The 16,540-nt window shown below is 39.0% G+C and overlaps 1 protein-coding gene across 1 annotated transcript in view; it reads right to left on the bottom strand.

Moving 5' to 3' along the window:
* Positions 1–16,540, bottom strand: part of slc12a5 (solute carrier family 12 member 5) — a 316,555-nt gene that overhangs the window by 39,870 nt on the left and 260,145 nt on the right. Inside the window, exons 9-11 of the mRNA XM_033041637.1 lie at positions 15,560–15,727; positions 7,101–7,199; positions 1,715–1,772 (exon numbers count right to left, since the gene is read on the bottom strand). Coding sequence (XP_032897528.1) covers positions 1,715–1,772; positions 7,101–7,199; positions 15,560–15,727 — 325 coding nt within the window. The remainder of the gene's footprint in view (positions 1–1,714; positions 1,773–7,100; positions 7,200–15,559; positions 15,728–16,540) is intronic.

The raw sequence follows: 16,540 nt of genomic DNA, 5'->3' as shown, positions 1-16,540 counted from the left end.
AAGACAGGGGCGAGGTGTCGGAAGAATGGAGGGTGGCTAATGTTGTGCCTCTATTTAAGAAGGGCTGCAAGGAAAATCCTGTGAATGATAAACCAGTGAGGTAGGTAGATCTTGGGCTAGATCTGTGGTTGGTAGGTTACTGGAGAGGATTCTGAGGGATAAGAGATATATGCATTTAGATAGGCAATGGCTGATTAAGAATAGTCTGCATGGTTTTACATGTGGGAGATCATGAAGTAATCGAAAAGGTTGACGAGAGCAAAGCTGTAGGCGTTGTCGTATGCGGACTTCAGCAAGGCATTTGATACAGTTTCGCATGGGAGGCTGCTTTGGAAGTTTAGGTCACATGGGATCCAGGGAGAGTTAGCCGACTGGAAAGATACAGTAATTGGCTTTATGGAAGGAAGCCGAGGATAATCGTGCAGGCGTGGTTTTTTAGATTGAACGCCTATGATAAGTGCGGTGTCTCAGGATTTGGTGCATGGGTCTTTACTGTTTTTGGTTTCTATCAATGATTTAGATGAGAATGTACAAGGTATGATTAGTAAGATTGCAGATGACAATAAAGTGGGTGGTATTGTTGATAGCGAAAATGGATGTCAAAAATAATAGCAGGATCCCGATCATTGGGCAAGTAGACGGACGAATAGTTGATGGATTTTAAAGCAGATAAGTGCAAGGTGTTACATTTTGTAAAAGCAAGCTAGATCTTTATTACTTAGAGCGCAGGAGGCTGAGGGGTGATCTTCTAGAGGTGTATACGGTCATGAAGGAAATTGATAGGGTGAATGCACAGTATCTTTTACCCAGAGTAGGGAAATCAAGAACTTGAAGGCTTAGGTTTAAAGTGAGGGGGTGAGATTTAATATTTTAGGACAGGTACATGGATAAAAAGTTTTTAGGGGGATGTGGGCCAAATGTGGGCATGTCGGACTTGCATAGATCGGGCATCTTGGTTGACATAGACAAGTTGGGCTGAAGGGATGGTTTCCTTGCTGTATGACTCTATGACTATGACTTGTCTCTGATGTGTAAGCTCATAAGGTAATCGTTGATCGACAGTTCTGTGGATTTGTAATGGCCAACAGTTCAGCCTAATTTTGTCCTTATTTGATAGCTATACATTCTGAAATGCATTATCTGAATTGGTATGAGCACAGATTTAAAAATCGAACAGATTCAAAGAGGAATTGAATAAATATGTGAAAATAAACTATTTGTAAAAAATTGGGAAAGACCAGGGAATGGGATTAGCTCTCTATAAAAGCTCTCATATTCGCAAAAGGCTATAAATTCCAGAAAAAATCTCAAAAAAGCATTGGGAGTCAATTAACTAATCTTATTTTTGCCTCTCCTTCTCATGCATATTGAGGCCTGTTGTAACCACCACCCAACCTGTGATTTGACTAATTCACACAGCAGGTGTGTGCATCTGCTAAGTGTGATTCCACCTTGATCCTTAATCATGTGTGTTAAGGAAGTAAGAAGGAATGACATAGGAACGAGAAAGTGAAGGGGAAAGGTCCTTTTAATTTATTAATGGGAAGTGACATTATGGACAAGGTTGGTATTTCTGGCTTGCCTCTAACCGCCTGCGATGGTGGCACTAAGTCACTTTCTTGAACTGGCTCAGCCTTAGATACTGAAGATACTTGGAATTGAGTTACTGTTCCTTCATTACATATTTTACCAATGGTGAATGAAATGTACTTACTTGTCTCGGAGCACCACACCTTCTATACATGCACCAAAGAGAATAATAGTGGATACATCTGTGATGGATTATGAAGGATCGAAACCATGTGAATGCCAGGGAATTATCGCAAAAACAAAAACTTCATTCCTCAGTCAGGGATCAAAGTGTGAAGAACCTAGGCCCTTGATTGGAGCAAAAGCAATGTTTTTATGTGTATTTTATTTTTCTACTTACAGCAGTGATGATAAATATCATTCCATTGCAATCCAAATGCTTTTGTTCCATTTTATGAACAGTAAAATAAGTATAAGTGAGGTGGAACATTGTCCACCGAAGCACCAGCTTTACAAGTCTGGTACCTGACGTGCCTGATCATTTGCATTTATGTTACAGTTAGATCTCAGGGATACCATTCAGCTGGTCCTCATTAATAATTAAAATCTAACGCGATTGCATTATACAGATGTTCTGCCATCCATTTGCCCAGAATAGATGAGCATGTAAACATTGCTCAGAACTAGGCAGAATAATTCCTTGTGAACATAATAATACTCAAGCAATTATAAAGCTGACTAAAGTGGAAGTACTGGTGGACAATACAGGATTTACATCAAATTTATCAGATTTTTAATTTATATGGGAATTCATGTGAAAGGATTTGCTGTTAAATACATATCAATTCAAGCCTATTTCCAGATCTTTTTAATCTATTTTTATCTATTTTATTTCTCTCAGCTTGTCATTTGTTCTTATTGATCATGTGGTCTCCCCGCAGCAAGGGCTCAGTGAAAAGACTGACAAATGCCAGCCTGGTCAGTTGGAGCATAGAACACAGAACAGTACAACACTGAAAGAGGCCCTTCAGCCCACTATGCCTGTGCCAAACATGATGCCTAGCTCAACTAATTTCCCCTAATTCAACTAATTTCCAAATTAAAAACATCTTTCCTATACAAAACTGAAAACAATACTCTAAATTTGGTCTCACCAATGTCCTGTACAACTGTAATCTGACCTCCCAAATTATATTCTCTGACTGATGAAGGCCAATGTGCCGCTTTCAAGGAACATTGTTCCGGCACTCTGTTTTTACAACACTCCCCAGAGCCCTGCCATGCACTGTTTAGGTTCTGCCCTGGTTAGATTTCCCAAAATGCAACAATTCACACTCCTCTGTATTAAAATCCATTCCTCAGACCACCTGCCCAACCAATCACAATCCTGCTTCAGTTTTGAACAACCATCTTCACTATCTACAATGCCACCCACTTTAGTGTCATCTGCAAACGTACTGATCATGCCTTGTACGTTCACATCCAAATCATTGATATAGATGACAAACAGCAATAGTCCCAGCACCGAACCCTGAGGCCCACTAGTCACAGGCCTCTAGTTTGAAAAACAACCTTCCACTATCACCCGCTGCTTCCTTTCATAAAGCAATTTTCTATCCAGTCACCTGGCTCTCCTTGGATCTCATGTGATCTCACCTTCCAGAGCTGCCCTCATCAACCTTTCTTGGTTACATCTTCAAAATACAGATTCATGAGACACAATCTCCCACATTCAAAACTATGCTGACTCTCCCTAATCAGCCCTAGTCCATCTAAATGTGTACATACCTTAGCCCTCAGAATACTCTCTGGTTACATTTTGACCATAGAAGTTAGACTCACATGCCTATGGTTCCCAGGCTTTTCCTTGCAGCCCTTCTTAAATAGAAGCACAACATTTACCACCCTCCGGTATTCCGCACCTCAGCTGTATTTAATGATGACTCATGAATCTTAGCCAGGCGCCTGCAATTTCCTCAGCTTCCCACAGTGTCCTCGGATATATCAGATCAGCCCTTGGATATTCATCTGTGCAGGCTGATGAGATCATTTCAGCTGGGCATCATATTCAGCACAAACATTGTGGGCTGAAGGGCCTGTTCCTGTATTGTACTGTTCTATGTTCTATGAATTATATCTACTTCCCTTATTAATTCAATGGACAACATTGGCTACTGTCTGACCTCTGGGACTTTGCCTGCGGCGAGAGACAATGCAAAGATCTTTGTCATGGCCGCTAAAATCTCCTCCTTTGCCTCTCTCAATTACTTGGAATAGACCCCGTCAGGCCCTGAGAATTTATCCACCTAAATGCTCTTCAAGAGTCCAAAAACCACCTCCGTCATGATCTCAATCTGCCCTAGCATATTAGCATTCCCCACACAAAGCTCACTGAACTCCATGTCCTTCCTCTCAGTAAATACAGGTGCAAAGTACTCATTTATTACCTCACCTACATCCTATAACTCAAGTATAATACCCCTCCTTTATTTTTGAGTGATCATCCATTCTGCCTGGTTACCCTCCTGCTTTAAATGTATGTATAAAAAGCCTTGGGATTTTCTTTAATCCGACTTGCCAATGGCATTTCATTGCTCATTTTAGACCTTTTCATTGCCCGCTTGAGTTCTTTCCTGCTAGCTTTATATTCCTTAAAACCCATGTCTGATTTCATCCTTAACCTTACATATGGTTCCTTTTTCTTTTTGACTAAATTTGCATCCTCTTTCTTCATCCAAGGTTCTCTTACTTTGCCATCCTTTCCCCTTCTCCTTATTGGAACATAGCGGTCTTGTACTCGAATCAGTTAGCCTTTAAGTGGCTCCAAATTTTCAAATGTGGATTTACACTATAACAACTGCTCCCAATTTACTCTCCCTAGCTCGTGCCAAATAATGCTGTAATCTTTCTTACCTCGTCTTTCCCCAAAGTCCTTATTCATAACTATTGTTAGACCCTATCAGGCCCTTGGGATTTAACCGCCTTAATGTTCTTAAAGATACTCAAGACCAACTCCTTCTTGATCTCGAACTGCCCAAACTATATTAGAACACTCCACACTAATGTCACTATCCTCCATGTCCTTCTCCTTGGTGAATTGGGGAAAAGGGTACTTGTTTTTTTACCTCACCTACATTCTCTGACTCAAAGCATACATTCCCTCCTTCTTTCTTGATTTTACCTTTATTCTATTTTGTTGTTCATCCTTTATTCTACCTTCAACCAGATTCCCCTCTCGTTTTTAATGTACAAGTGAAAAGACGGGTTTTCGTGTATCTGACATTTAGTGGCTTCTTTTGACCCTTCCCTTTGCTCACTTGAGATCTTTCCTGTTAGTTTGAATTCCTCAAAGGGCCCGTGTGATTTCATCTTTTTTAACCTTGCATGCATTTCTTTTTTTCTTTTTGACGAAACTTACAACCTGGGTGGAGGAGTGACAGATGTCAATTATATTTAATGGCGGCGTTATATCAAGTGATATCCAGTGATTAACACAGAAACAGTTTCACAGCCAAACATGAGGCAGTGGAAGGGTTAAGATGTATTGTATTAATGTTAATGATGCACTTTGGTGCCAGAACTACTGATAATGATAATAACGTGTCTCTTTCTTTCTCCCTCCAAAAGGGTCTCTTAACTTTCCCATACAAATGCAGCTTACAGTATGAATGGAGTTTCTGCTACAGAGTGACAATCAGGATCATCCTTTTTATTTTATCATTTTACCAGTTGAAAATAATGTGACCACGAATCATCCTGCGGCCACACATATTGTGCCTTCTATTAGGTAATACAAGGTGTTCCCATTATTTTACTAGTTTTTGCAAAGTTTTAAAATATTTTTACATCTAATTTGTGAACTCAGGAAAGGCACCTGCTGTTGGCAACCTGTGAAGCTGAGGTCACATTGCTGTGGAAAGTGTACTGATTCCATTTGGCCTTTTGATATCAGCAACTGCTATACCACTGCTGTACCCGTTGTCCAGTCATAAAATGCAAAGCACTCATGTATTCCCTAGAGCAAATCCATTATCCTAGAGCAGAACTGAAGTGATCTATGCAGATGGACACAAAATGCTGGAGTAACTCAGCAGGACAGACAGGCAGCATCTCTGGAGAGAAGGAATGGGTTCAAGATTCAAGATTCTAGATTCAAGAGAGTTTATAGTCATGTGTCCCAGATAGGACAATGAAATTCTTGCTTTGCTTCAGCACAACAGAATATTGCAGGCATAAATAAATACGGAACAGGGTGACGTTTTGGGTCTAGACCCGTCTTCATACTGATGCAGATTCTATGCAGACTCGATGCAGATCTGGCTTCACTGCCGACTGCAAAGCTCTCCATCTGTTATATAATATGGATAATAGAACTTCGCACTTCAGGGGTTCCTGGTTTCAGCTGAACTAATGAATCTAGTCAGTCACTTTCTTTACACAAGAGATCTTGTAGGATTTAACAGCATTCTCCCCTGGAAATCTACCTGTAAACTGATCATTGGAAAGACATTATTTTCTGCCTTTGTTTTTTTGTCAGTTTTGCTTAACTGTAAGCTCACATATAATGCAATTATATGACCTCCCAACATAATAATAATAATAATAATAATAATAATGGATGGGATTTATATAGCGCCTTTCTAATACTCAAGGCGCTTTACATCGCATTATTCATTCACTCCTCAGTCACACTCGGTGGTGGTAAACTACTTCTGTAGCCACAGCTGCCCTGGGGCAGACTGACGGAAGCGTGGCTGCCAATCTGCGCCTACGGCCCCTCCGACCACCACCAATCACTCACACACATTCACACACATTCACACACAGGCAAAGGTGGGTGAAGTGTCTTGCCCAAGGACACAACGACAGTATGCACTCCAAGCGGGATTCGAACCGGCTACCTTCCGGTCGCCAGCCGAACACTTAGCCCATTGTGCCATCTGTCGTCCCACATATCCATTAATGTGATCTTTTGCTTTCACACACCATTAACAGTAATATTTGCACCACTGTAGCCAGCAATTTGCAGCATTTCTACACGAGGTTGTGGAGAAGTGTATTGGTGGTCCAAAGCCATTTTGGTGAAAAATGCCATCAATCTGCAGAAAGGGACTGACCAGAATTCTTGTCTTCACAGATGCTGCCTGACCCGCTGAGGTCCTTCAGCACTTTGGTTTTTTTGCTCAAAATTCTAGCATCTGCAGTCCTTTGTATTTCCATTTTGGAGACCTATTCATTTTAATGAAAGATCATTAGCATTCACAGATATTTCAAATACTTTTATTCTGCTTATCAGAGAGCAGCAGAAGAAAGTTTAGGTTTTATATTGAGTGAGTGAAATAAAGTGTTTCTGATGTATTTTCTCATACTGTATATCCCACTAATTTAATTTAATGTTACCAGCATTAAACAGCCTCCAGCCACACTTTTAATTATTTTTTTGGCTTGTCAGCAATTATGATTAATAACCACGTGAGATAAATTTAATGTTCTCCACTTTGCAGCAGTAAAGATGATCAAATTATAGGGAGCAGGTTGGCTACGTTAAACTGTAAGAGAGAAAAGGATACAGACTGCAGAAGTTGTTGCAATCGCCATGATGGTACCAATTGGAATAGACCTCTGGGCATCCCTAAGATCTCCGGAACGATTTGAACCAGCCATGATTCCTAAAAGAAATAAGAATAGGTTACAGGGATTACACAATGCCAGTGACACGAGCCTTGTGTCTAAAACCAAAGTTCTTCAAGTTCTAATTAGCTTGGAGGCTGTATTAACAAACTCTCCATTGAGTGGAATATTACTAAAGGAAGAAAAATCGAGCAATATAAAAAGTGTTTAAAAATAAAACTCTATTTACACAAAGCTTTCCATAAATTGACTGATTACTAATTTATCACCACAGTTAAGGAGATCCTTGTTGTATAAACAGAGATGAATAAAAACAGTTACTATAATTCAAACTGTTTTGGTTAAAATTAAGAATAAAGTGGTTCTAACTACTTCTGAGATGAATTGGTTAAATTACGTTTTAAGAATGGTCATACAGCCCAATAGATAACCTCAAGGCAGATGGACACTGGTGTAAATACAGCATTCTCTTGAGATCTGAACAGGATATCTGAAATATATTTGCATCTTTGAATAACAGGCGGCTAGATAGAATTACTAACCTGCTTTGTTTCCCAGTTAGTGATCTCACTAAACAGCAGGTTTCACTCAGTAAACTTATTTATCGCATTGTACAAAACAATAGCAAATGTCAATAGGTCTTTCTAATTAACACAATAAAACGAGGAACGCTCCTGATAACTCATCACAACTTTTGTGGAAAAAGGTAGAAAGTGCTGAAGAATGATTCCAACTTGAAATGTCACCTATCCGTGTTTGGCAGGGATGCTGCCTGACCCATTGAGTTATTCTAACATTTTGTGTCTTTTATTTGTAAACCAGCACCTGCAGTTCCTTGTATCCACAAGTTTTGTGAAATTGTGGATACAACCTTCCAATTGAAAACTTTAGAGATTCTTGCTAACGCTTTTTTGAGAATTCTTTCTGAGGGCAATATTGAAGGTTAAGGGCATTTCCATGTTGGAGTGATGTGCCTAATGACCATGAAAACACATAGTAAATTACTGGCCATAAACAATCTACAGAGCAACAATTTCACACTCACTCCAATAACAATTTAATTGCCTATTACTTCAATGTGATTTTATTAAAGAAATGTGAGGGTGCTTTGCCTTAAAATCTAATATTTACAAAATATCACCTTTTTCCGCTTCCAATAAGCCTGATAATTTCACTTCTTACCAGAAAAATGTTGTGACAAAATTACTTCCAAATCATCCCAAGTTGGGGGTAGACAAAAATGCTGGAGAAACTCAACGGGTGAGGCAGCATCTATGGAACGAAGGAAATAGGGAACGTTTCGGGTCGAGACCCTTCTTCAATTTGGAGCATCACTTTCCTGAACATGGAACCAGTGACTGAGTCTGTGTTTAAATATTGTACATTTCTAAGAATAATGCCTTGTGGGACCTGTGTGGATCAGCCGGCAATGGTATTCAGATATCTTTTGAAAAGTAAGGTAGCATGCCTTATTGACTCCTGCCCAGTGGCTCTGGAATCCACCATCATGAAGTGGTTCAAGAGACTGGTGATGATGCACATTAACTTCAGCCTCCCAGCCAGCCTTAAATAATTGCAGTTTGCTTACAGTCGCAACAGGTCCACCTCCTTGGCCCTAAATTCATCTCTGAAACACCCAAACAACAAGGACTCCTGTGTTAGACATGTATTTATCAACAATAGCTCTGCCTTCAACACCATAATCCAATTCAAACTCATCTCCAAATGCCTGGATTTAGGAATCAGCTCCCTCCTCTGCCATTGATGTTCTAATCCACAGTCCTCAATCAGTAAGGATAGGTGACAACCCCTCTAGTTATTGACTTCAGAAAGCATGGTGTGCTGTATGCTTCAATCAGCATTAATGGTGTGGATGTGGAAATGGTTGAGAGCTTCAAGTTCCTTCTTAGGGTAAACAGTCAGAATCTTTTTCCCAAGATGGTAAAATCAAATACTAGAGGGAATAGCTTTCAGATGAGAGGACCAAAGTTTAAAGGAGATTTTTTTACACAGACTGTGGTGAGTGCCTGGAACACGCTACCGGGGGTGGGGATTGAGGCAGATACCAAAATTGCATTTAAGAGGCTTTTGGATAGGCATATGGATATGCATGGATTATGTGCAGACAGATAAGAGTTGATCTCTGCATCATGTTCGGCACAGATATTGTGCTGTACTGTTCTATGTTCTATGTTCCATGCACCATTCAACATGGTCATGGAAGACCCAACCTTGGCATCAGCATCACTTTTGCTCTCACTCTCCACTACCTCTTGACTCATTTATGGAGGTAGGCATGAAGGAGTTTTGTGCTAAACTGCACAAATATATTCACAAATTGGAGGCGATTGGACTCCCAACTTTTACATTGTAAATCACTTTGCATATTGTTTTATTCTCACTTAAAGTTTAGAGCGAACAAACATGTAGGTTTATATGGTTATAAATGTGAACCACTGAATGGTGTGACCTTGGGTTACTTATCCAAATGATTAATGAATGCTTAATAAATGCGCATTAGCCTGCTGGTTTTCTAATTGATGGAAGCCTGCAGCTAAATGAACACAATGCACTCAGAATGCCTTCAGTCCCACATCAGAAAATGTATTGGAAATTAACTGCAATCGTAGATACTCTAGAATTTAAAACCACCCCCATTCCAGCACTAGGATTTACGCATTACTGTGATTTCAGCAGGCTTCATGTTTTAAGGGATCTCGTGGCAATATGATACCTTCATATAATAATTGTTTGTTTTTCATGCAATGTGCCAACTCCTTCAAAAATAATTACAAATCATTTTGGTGAATGAGGCTTTAGTATTAGTCAGTTTTTTGAGCATATTTATTGTTTTTTGTTCTGTACGCCGCAGCCACTGATCTTATTGGGATCGTAGGAGATTGAGGTCAATTTTAGTTTTTGTTGCATGTGCAGTGACTGCTCAGCTGGTAAAAGTAACATTTACCTTTGAATCTTTAAACCTTTAAACTAATGTAATGGATAAGTGATTGGTTATTTTTTATTTTAATTTAATTTGTTAATTGTTTCAGGTAACATCACAATGTGTGTACTTAAGAGACTTTAGTTCCATCACAGCATTTTCTCCGAAGATGCGATCCTTGACCCTGAATAATCTCTGCTAAGTTTTAAATCATTCGAATTCTTATTTGTGAGTTCTTCATTAATTCATCCTGTGCAATATTATTCATAATGTTCTTTATCAAGGTCGATGTAAAATTGGTAATAATATTTTCACTGCACGCCTCCTTCCTATGAAACCAATGTCTTTAGTGCTATTTACTCAATTACCTGTGAATTTAGATGAACATTGATTCTCCACCATTCCAGGATTGTGGATACGATTTACCATACCATAAATTCCATTGACTTGTGTAATACATAGTCATGTTCCAAATTATTTTTCCTCTTTCTCAACTGTGACGTTCTTCTTTAACATCCCTCTATGTTAGCACAATATGCTCTCTGCTATCTGCTTTTACACAGATAATGACCACTAATCAAAGCTACCAAAGGTCATGGTTGTGAGTGTGGACTGTTGCTTTGTGCAGCAAGTCTCTGGTGCTTCAGTAGGTGGTGCCATTATACCAACCACTGTAGTAAATCCTTCACTTTGACTGGCTTGTCAGGCATGCAAGGTTCATCCGCTGTTTTCCTCAATGTCGAAGCTATAGTAATGCAGGGTTAACAAGAGACCAAGCTGTCTATAACTTTCTCCATGCTGTGTATTCCTATAAAATCTCTGTACACTTCCAAATCTGGTATCTTACACATGCTTGACGTTCATACTCCACTGTTGGAGGCTGTGAATTCATTGTCCAAACCTCTTGAGTTCTTTCTGAATCCATTCTCTCTCCCTTCCTTTAGAACTCATTGAAATCTCTTTGACTCAGCTTTTAGTCACCCATCTTAATATTTTACACCGCTTATGTCAAATTTTGTTTGATATTACTCATGTGACCTTGTTACATCTTACTATTTTGAAGGCCATACATAGTTACAAATTATGGAAAATAATCAGTAAAATCCTTCACTTTTGACTAAAATTAACCGGTTGACAAAATCTCTATTATGATGTTTTCAGGCTTTCATTGAGTTGTGGAGAGAGTGTCCTTTTTTGTCAATGCTGAATGGGAGTGGAAGAAATTCACCTTTGCTGTTCGTGGCTGAGAATTAAACCGTAGCAGTAACTATGTGGGATTGCACTTTAGCCAACAGGACTGGCATTCTTCATATTGAAGGGGATACATTCTATGTAAATTCAAAAATAACAATTTCATATGAATTCAAAAATATTGTCATAAAATTAATATGGCTATCCTCTCATTTTTCTCATTCAACATTCACTTTGCCTGGACCTCATCTAAATTAGTAATAATATGTGAAAAAGAACTAACTTTCTTTCTCTCCTCATTAGAAAAGAAACAAAGGCTGCACCTACATAGTGTCTTTTATAACACTTGGTCTTTGCTTTTTCAATCAATTAAGGATATTTGCAGTTTAGATGTTATACTGTACATCATATGGTGAGCCTTAACCAATGCAATGTGGTGAATGTTCAGTTGATTTCCTTCATAGATTGCTTGAAGATTTAACATGGGCCCAGACTCTGTTCTTCAAAATCTTTTAACCAACCAGGTGGGCTCAGATTAAACTGTAATCTTCTCAAAAATTCTCCCACAGCAGAGAATTTTCTTGGTTTTATATTTGAATGTCAACAAAGTATTTGTTTTATTTGCAGCGGATGCAATTAGTATGAAAATATGACCCCATATATATGACATGACCTGGCCTGAAAGGCCTGGATAGGTGAATGTGGAGAGGATGTTTCCACTAGTGGGAGTGTTAATGACCAGAGGCAATAGCCTCAGAATAAAATGGAGTACCTTTAGAAAGGAGATAAGAAGGAATGTCTTTAGTCAGAGTGTGGTGAATCTGTGCAATGTATTGCCACAGACAGTTGTGGAGGCCAAGTCAATAGATATTTTAAAGGCGGAGATTAACAGATTCTTGATTAGTAATGCCCCTGTCCCACTTAGGAAACCTGAACGGAAACCTCTGGAGACTTTGCGCCCCACCCAAGGTTTCCGTGCGGTTCCCAGAGGTTTTTGTCAGTCTCCCTACCTGCTTCCACTACCTGCAACCTCCGGCAACCACCTGCAACCTCTGGGAACCGTTCAGGTTTCCTAAGTGGGACAGGGGCATTAGAGTGTCAGGGGTCATGGGGTGAAGGCAGGAAAGTGGGGTTGAGAGGGAAAGATAGATCAGACATGAGTGAACGGTGGAGTAGACTTGATGGGTCAAATGGCCTTATTCTGCTCCTAGAACATATGAAATTATGAACAAGCTCTATGACATTAAGGACATTTCAGGACTAAGACTGGCAAAAGTTGTCAGTGTTATTTTTTTAAAATGTTATTCAAACATTCCTAAGTGAAAGCTGATTGGTGTGTGGACATATTGCATGATGAAGAATCAGTGTCAATTATGTTCTAATGAATCAGATACTGTGTTGACCATTCACATCCAAATAATTGTCTGGATGAGGTGTTGATACCAAATAAAATGTAACTGTCATGGGTCAGTGGCCACAATGGAGAAATATTGATGAAAAAAGGCAAACTTCTCATAGAGACTGAAACAAAACCCAATAAATGTTATCAGGAGTAAATAGAAATATTCCACTAGCAGAACGGTCAGTAACCAGCAGCCATGGTTTAAAGTAATTGGCAAAAATACCCGAGGCATCATAAGTCACTTTGCTTTATGCAGCACATGTTGTGATCAGAAATATATTCTAAGCAAAGGTGAAGCAGAATTCATAGCAATATTCAAATATGGATGAATACAAGAAGTGATAACATTTCTTGAACTGCAGGTAGAAATGGAGTATCTAGTTCATTGGAGAAATATGCTAAAATGCCAGCACAGGCATGCGGGACTGAAAGGTTGGCCAATAATATTTGAGAGTGTAGCAATAACCTGTAAAACTGAATCTCAGATCTTTTGGAGACGAGTTAGGATGAATAATTTCAAGCATCAGTGTGGATCCAAAATGCAATTTCATGGGTCAGAAGTTGTCTGAACATAATATAGTTACTACAGCTGTTCCCAGGCTTGATGGCAACTTAATAGAATTGAAATTGTCTGTTGAAAATAAATTGCAGTTTAAGTAGTTAATTTCTTGCAAGTAGAAATCTGATTCGAAAATTGATATGTTGAATAGTGATATTAATTGCACTAATCCGTAAAACACAGCAGAGAATACTTTATAAACAAAATCTAAGAACAACATATAAGGGCAGCACGGTGGCGCAGTGGTAGAGTTGCTGCCTTACAGCGCCAGAGACCCGGGTTTGATTCTGACTGTGGGTGCTGTTTGTACGGAGTTGGTACATGCTCTTGGCTTGGTAAAATTGCAAATTGTCCCAAGTGTGTGTAGGATAGTGTTAATGTGCGGGGATCCCTGGTTGGCGCAGACTCAGTGGGCCAAAGGGCCTGTTTCCGCGCTGTATCTCTAAACCAAACTAAACTTAACTAACACATTTGACAGCTCATTTTTAGAATAATGCTTGTGACATTGAGATAAAATATTAGCTTATATTGATAGGCTATAAACTTATTGTGGCTTTTGTTAAATTGCCTTTAGTTATTGATAGGTGATAGACAGACAATAATTTATTGGGAAAGGTCACTTCGGATCTCTGATTAATTGGAACTGATAAAATGGTTTAAAGATTGGCAGCAACACGATTATGAACAACTATTATTTGCAAAGTAGGTAGAATAGATTTTATGTGGTGAAAAGTTGCACCTTCAACTAAGATTTTAGTTTTTGCTTCTATTAACTGCACATCTTTAGAATGATCATATTGTATCGTATCAAAACATGAACACCCGGAGAAAATCCATGTGCAAATTCCATACAGACAGCACCCATAGTCAGAATCGAACCTGGGTCTCTGCGCTATAAGGCTACTGTGCCACCTTAATCTTTCTTATCCATGTACCTGTTTTTTAAATATTTAATTGTACCCGCCTTGATCACTTGTTCTGACAGCTCATTCCATGTAAACATTCGCCCTCTGTGTGAAAAAAATTGGTCTGTTTTAAATCTTTCCCCTCTCACCTTAAATCAATGCCCTCGAGTTTTAGACTCCCCTGACCAGAGAAAAAAACTGTGGCTATTCCCCTTATCTAAGCCCATCCTGATTTTGTATACATTTATCAAGTCACCCTGCAGCCTCCTACCCATGGAAAAGAGACTCAGATTTTCCAACGTCTCCTTATAACTCAAACCCTACAGATCAAGTAACATCCTTTAATTCCTTTTTGCACCCTATCGTTATTCTGCTCCAATAGTAGGTTGACGAAGTGTACACAGTACTCAAAATGTGGTTTTACCAACATCTTGTACAGCTGTAAGATCACGTCCCGATTCCTGTACTCAACATCCCCACCAATGAAGGCAAGCACACCAAACATCTTCTTCACCACCCTGTCCATCTGTGTTGCTACTTTCATGCAAACTATATATCTGCACTAATAGATCTTTCTGTTCATCAATTCTCCCCTGTGCACTACCATTTGTTGCATATTTTTTCAACTGGCTTATCAAACCAAATGTATTTTTCTGAATTAATCTCTATCTAATTTTCCTTGCATATTTGCTGAGTTGATGTAATCCTTGATAACCTTTTGCAGTGTCCACCATATCACCAAATTTAAAGCCATCTGCAAAATTGTTATTGTTATAGGCCTCCAGTCTAAAAAACAATTCTCTATCACCACCTTCTCTTTCCAACCTTCAAGCCAATTGTTGCATCCCAGTTTGCCTGAGCTCTCATCCAGATCTAACCTTCCAGACCAGCCTACCTTTACAACATGTTTTCTAAAGACCATGTGGACAATATGTACAGCTTTGCCATTATCAATCGTCTTGGTCACCATTTCAGAAAATATTCAATCAAATTGGCAAGACATGATTTCCCACAAACAAAGCCATGCTGATTACCCTAACCATTCCTTGCCTTTCCAAATACTGATAGATCCTGTCCCTCAGAATCCCCTCCAATAACTTACCAACCACTGATGTAAGGTTCACAGGTCTGTAGTTCCCAGGCTTTTTTCCATTATTATTACATGTAATGAGATACAGTTAAAAACTTTGTATCCTGGCGAATCATAGAATATGTAAGTACAATGAAACCATAAGTGAATAACCATCACAATATTAGCCACCTTCCAGTCTTTTAACACTTCACCTGTGGCTAAACATGATTAAAAAATATATCAGAACCATGTCTTTGGTGTAAGTTCAACCCAAACAGAATTGGACCTCAGTCCATTTACACGATCTCCGCATAAAAATACTTCTTACCTGTTACTGAAGGGAAGTAGATGCCGACCAGCAGTGTGAAAAATGATGAAATGTCAGTGAAAACATAAGGTTGCTCCAAGTCAACTTTCCTGGAGGTGACGGGGACAGAAGGCAGTTCACTATGCTCCACAAACACACCTTTAGTCAGATAATTCGACCACAAATTCTCTGGAACAAAGAAAAATTAAAGGGGTAAATGTACTGGATTATCTTCATACAAAACCGTTTCAGCAGGATTATTCTTTTCTCGATCATAGTGATGTTAATAAGCCCATTATGTTTGTCTGTCATGTCATTTTGGGTCAAGTTAGAAAGTATTCATATTTTTTAATGACCTGAATCTCCCTCACAACTTCCTTTCCACCATCTTCTTTCCCTGATGGCAGATCACAGCTTTAGACAGGACATTAACCCACCTACATTTGCAGTCATCAATAATGACTGCTCAGAGTGCTCCATCGGATCAAACAGTTATAACACTGTGGAAGAAACCATGGTACTCAATACATCAATTTCAAAAATTGTCCTGTACTCATAAGATGGTCTTAGTTCAGGAGATTCAAAACATTCCACTAGTTACATGAGACAAACAAAAATCTACAATGTTTTAAATTGAATCTGCTGAAAATATTCTGCTAAAAAAAATCAATAAAGGCTTCATGAATTGGTTTGCACAATGTTCAGGGATCGTTTATCCTTCTGTGCGGGACCCGCCACACAGTAGAAAACATATGTAGATTTATCTGTAATTTTTTATGTTTGGAAAGTATTAGCTTAAATTGCATATCCACGAGTAACTTAGAACATAATATGTAACATCATTGGCAGATTAATAAACTTTCCAATGGGTAACAATACCAGTATATTGCATTAACTGTAGAAACAGGTCCCTACCCAATGCTACTGTTTATGATCCATTATAACGTTAGGGGAGGTTCTACATTCTCACTACTATCTGGGTAAAATAAACTTTCTGAATTC

Source organism: Amblyraja radiata, chromosome 23 (genome assembly GCF_010909765.2).
Source record: "Amblyraja radiata isolate CabotCenter1 chromosome 23, sAmbRad1.1.pri, whole genome shotgun sequence".
Taxonomy (NCBI): Eukaryota; Metazoa; Chordata; class Chondrichthyes; order Rajiformes; family Rajidae; genus Amblyraja; species Amblyraja radiata.
The sequence above is the reverse complement of the archived record's forward strand: the minus strand, read 5'-3'. Positions and strand labels throughout refer to the sequence as shown.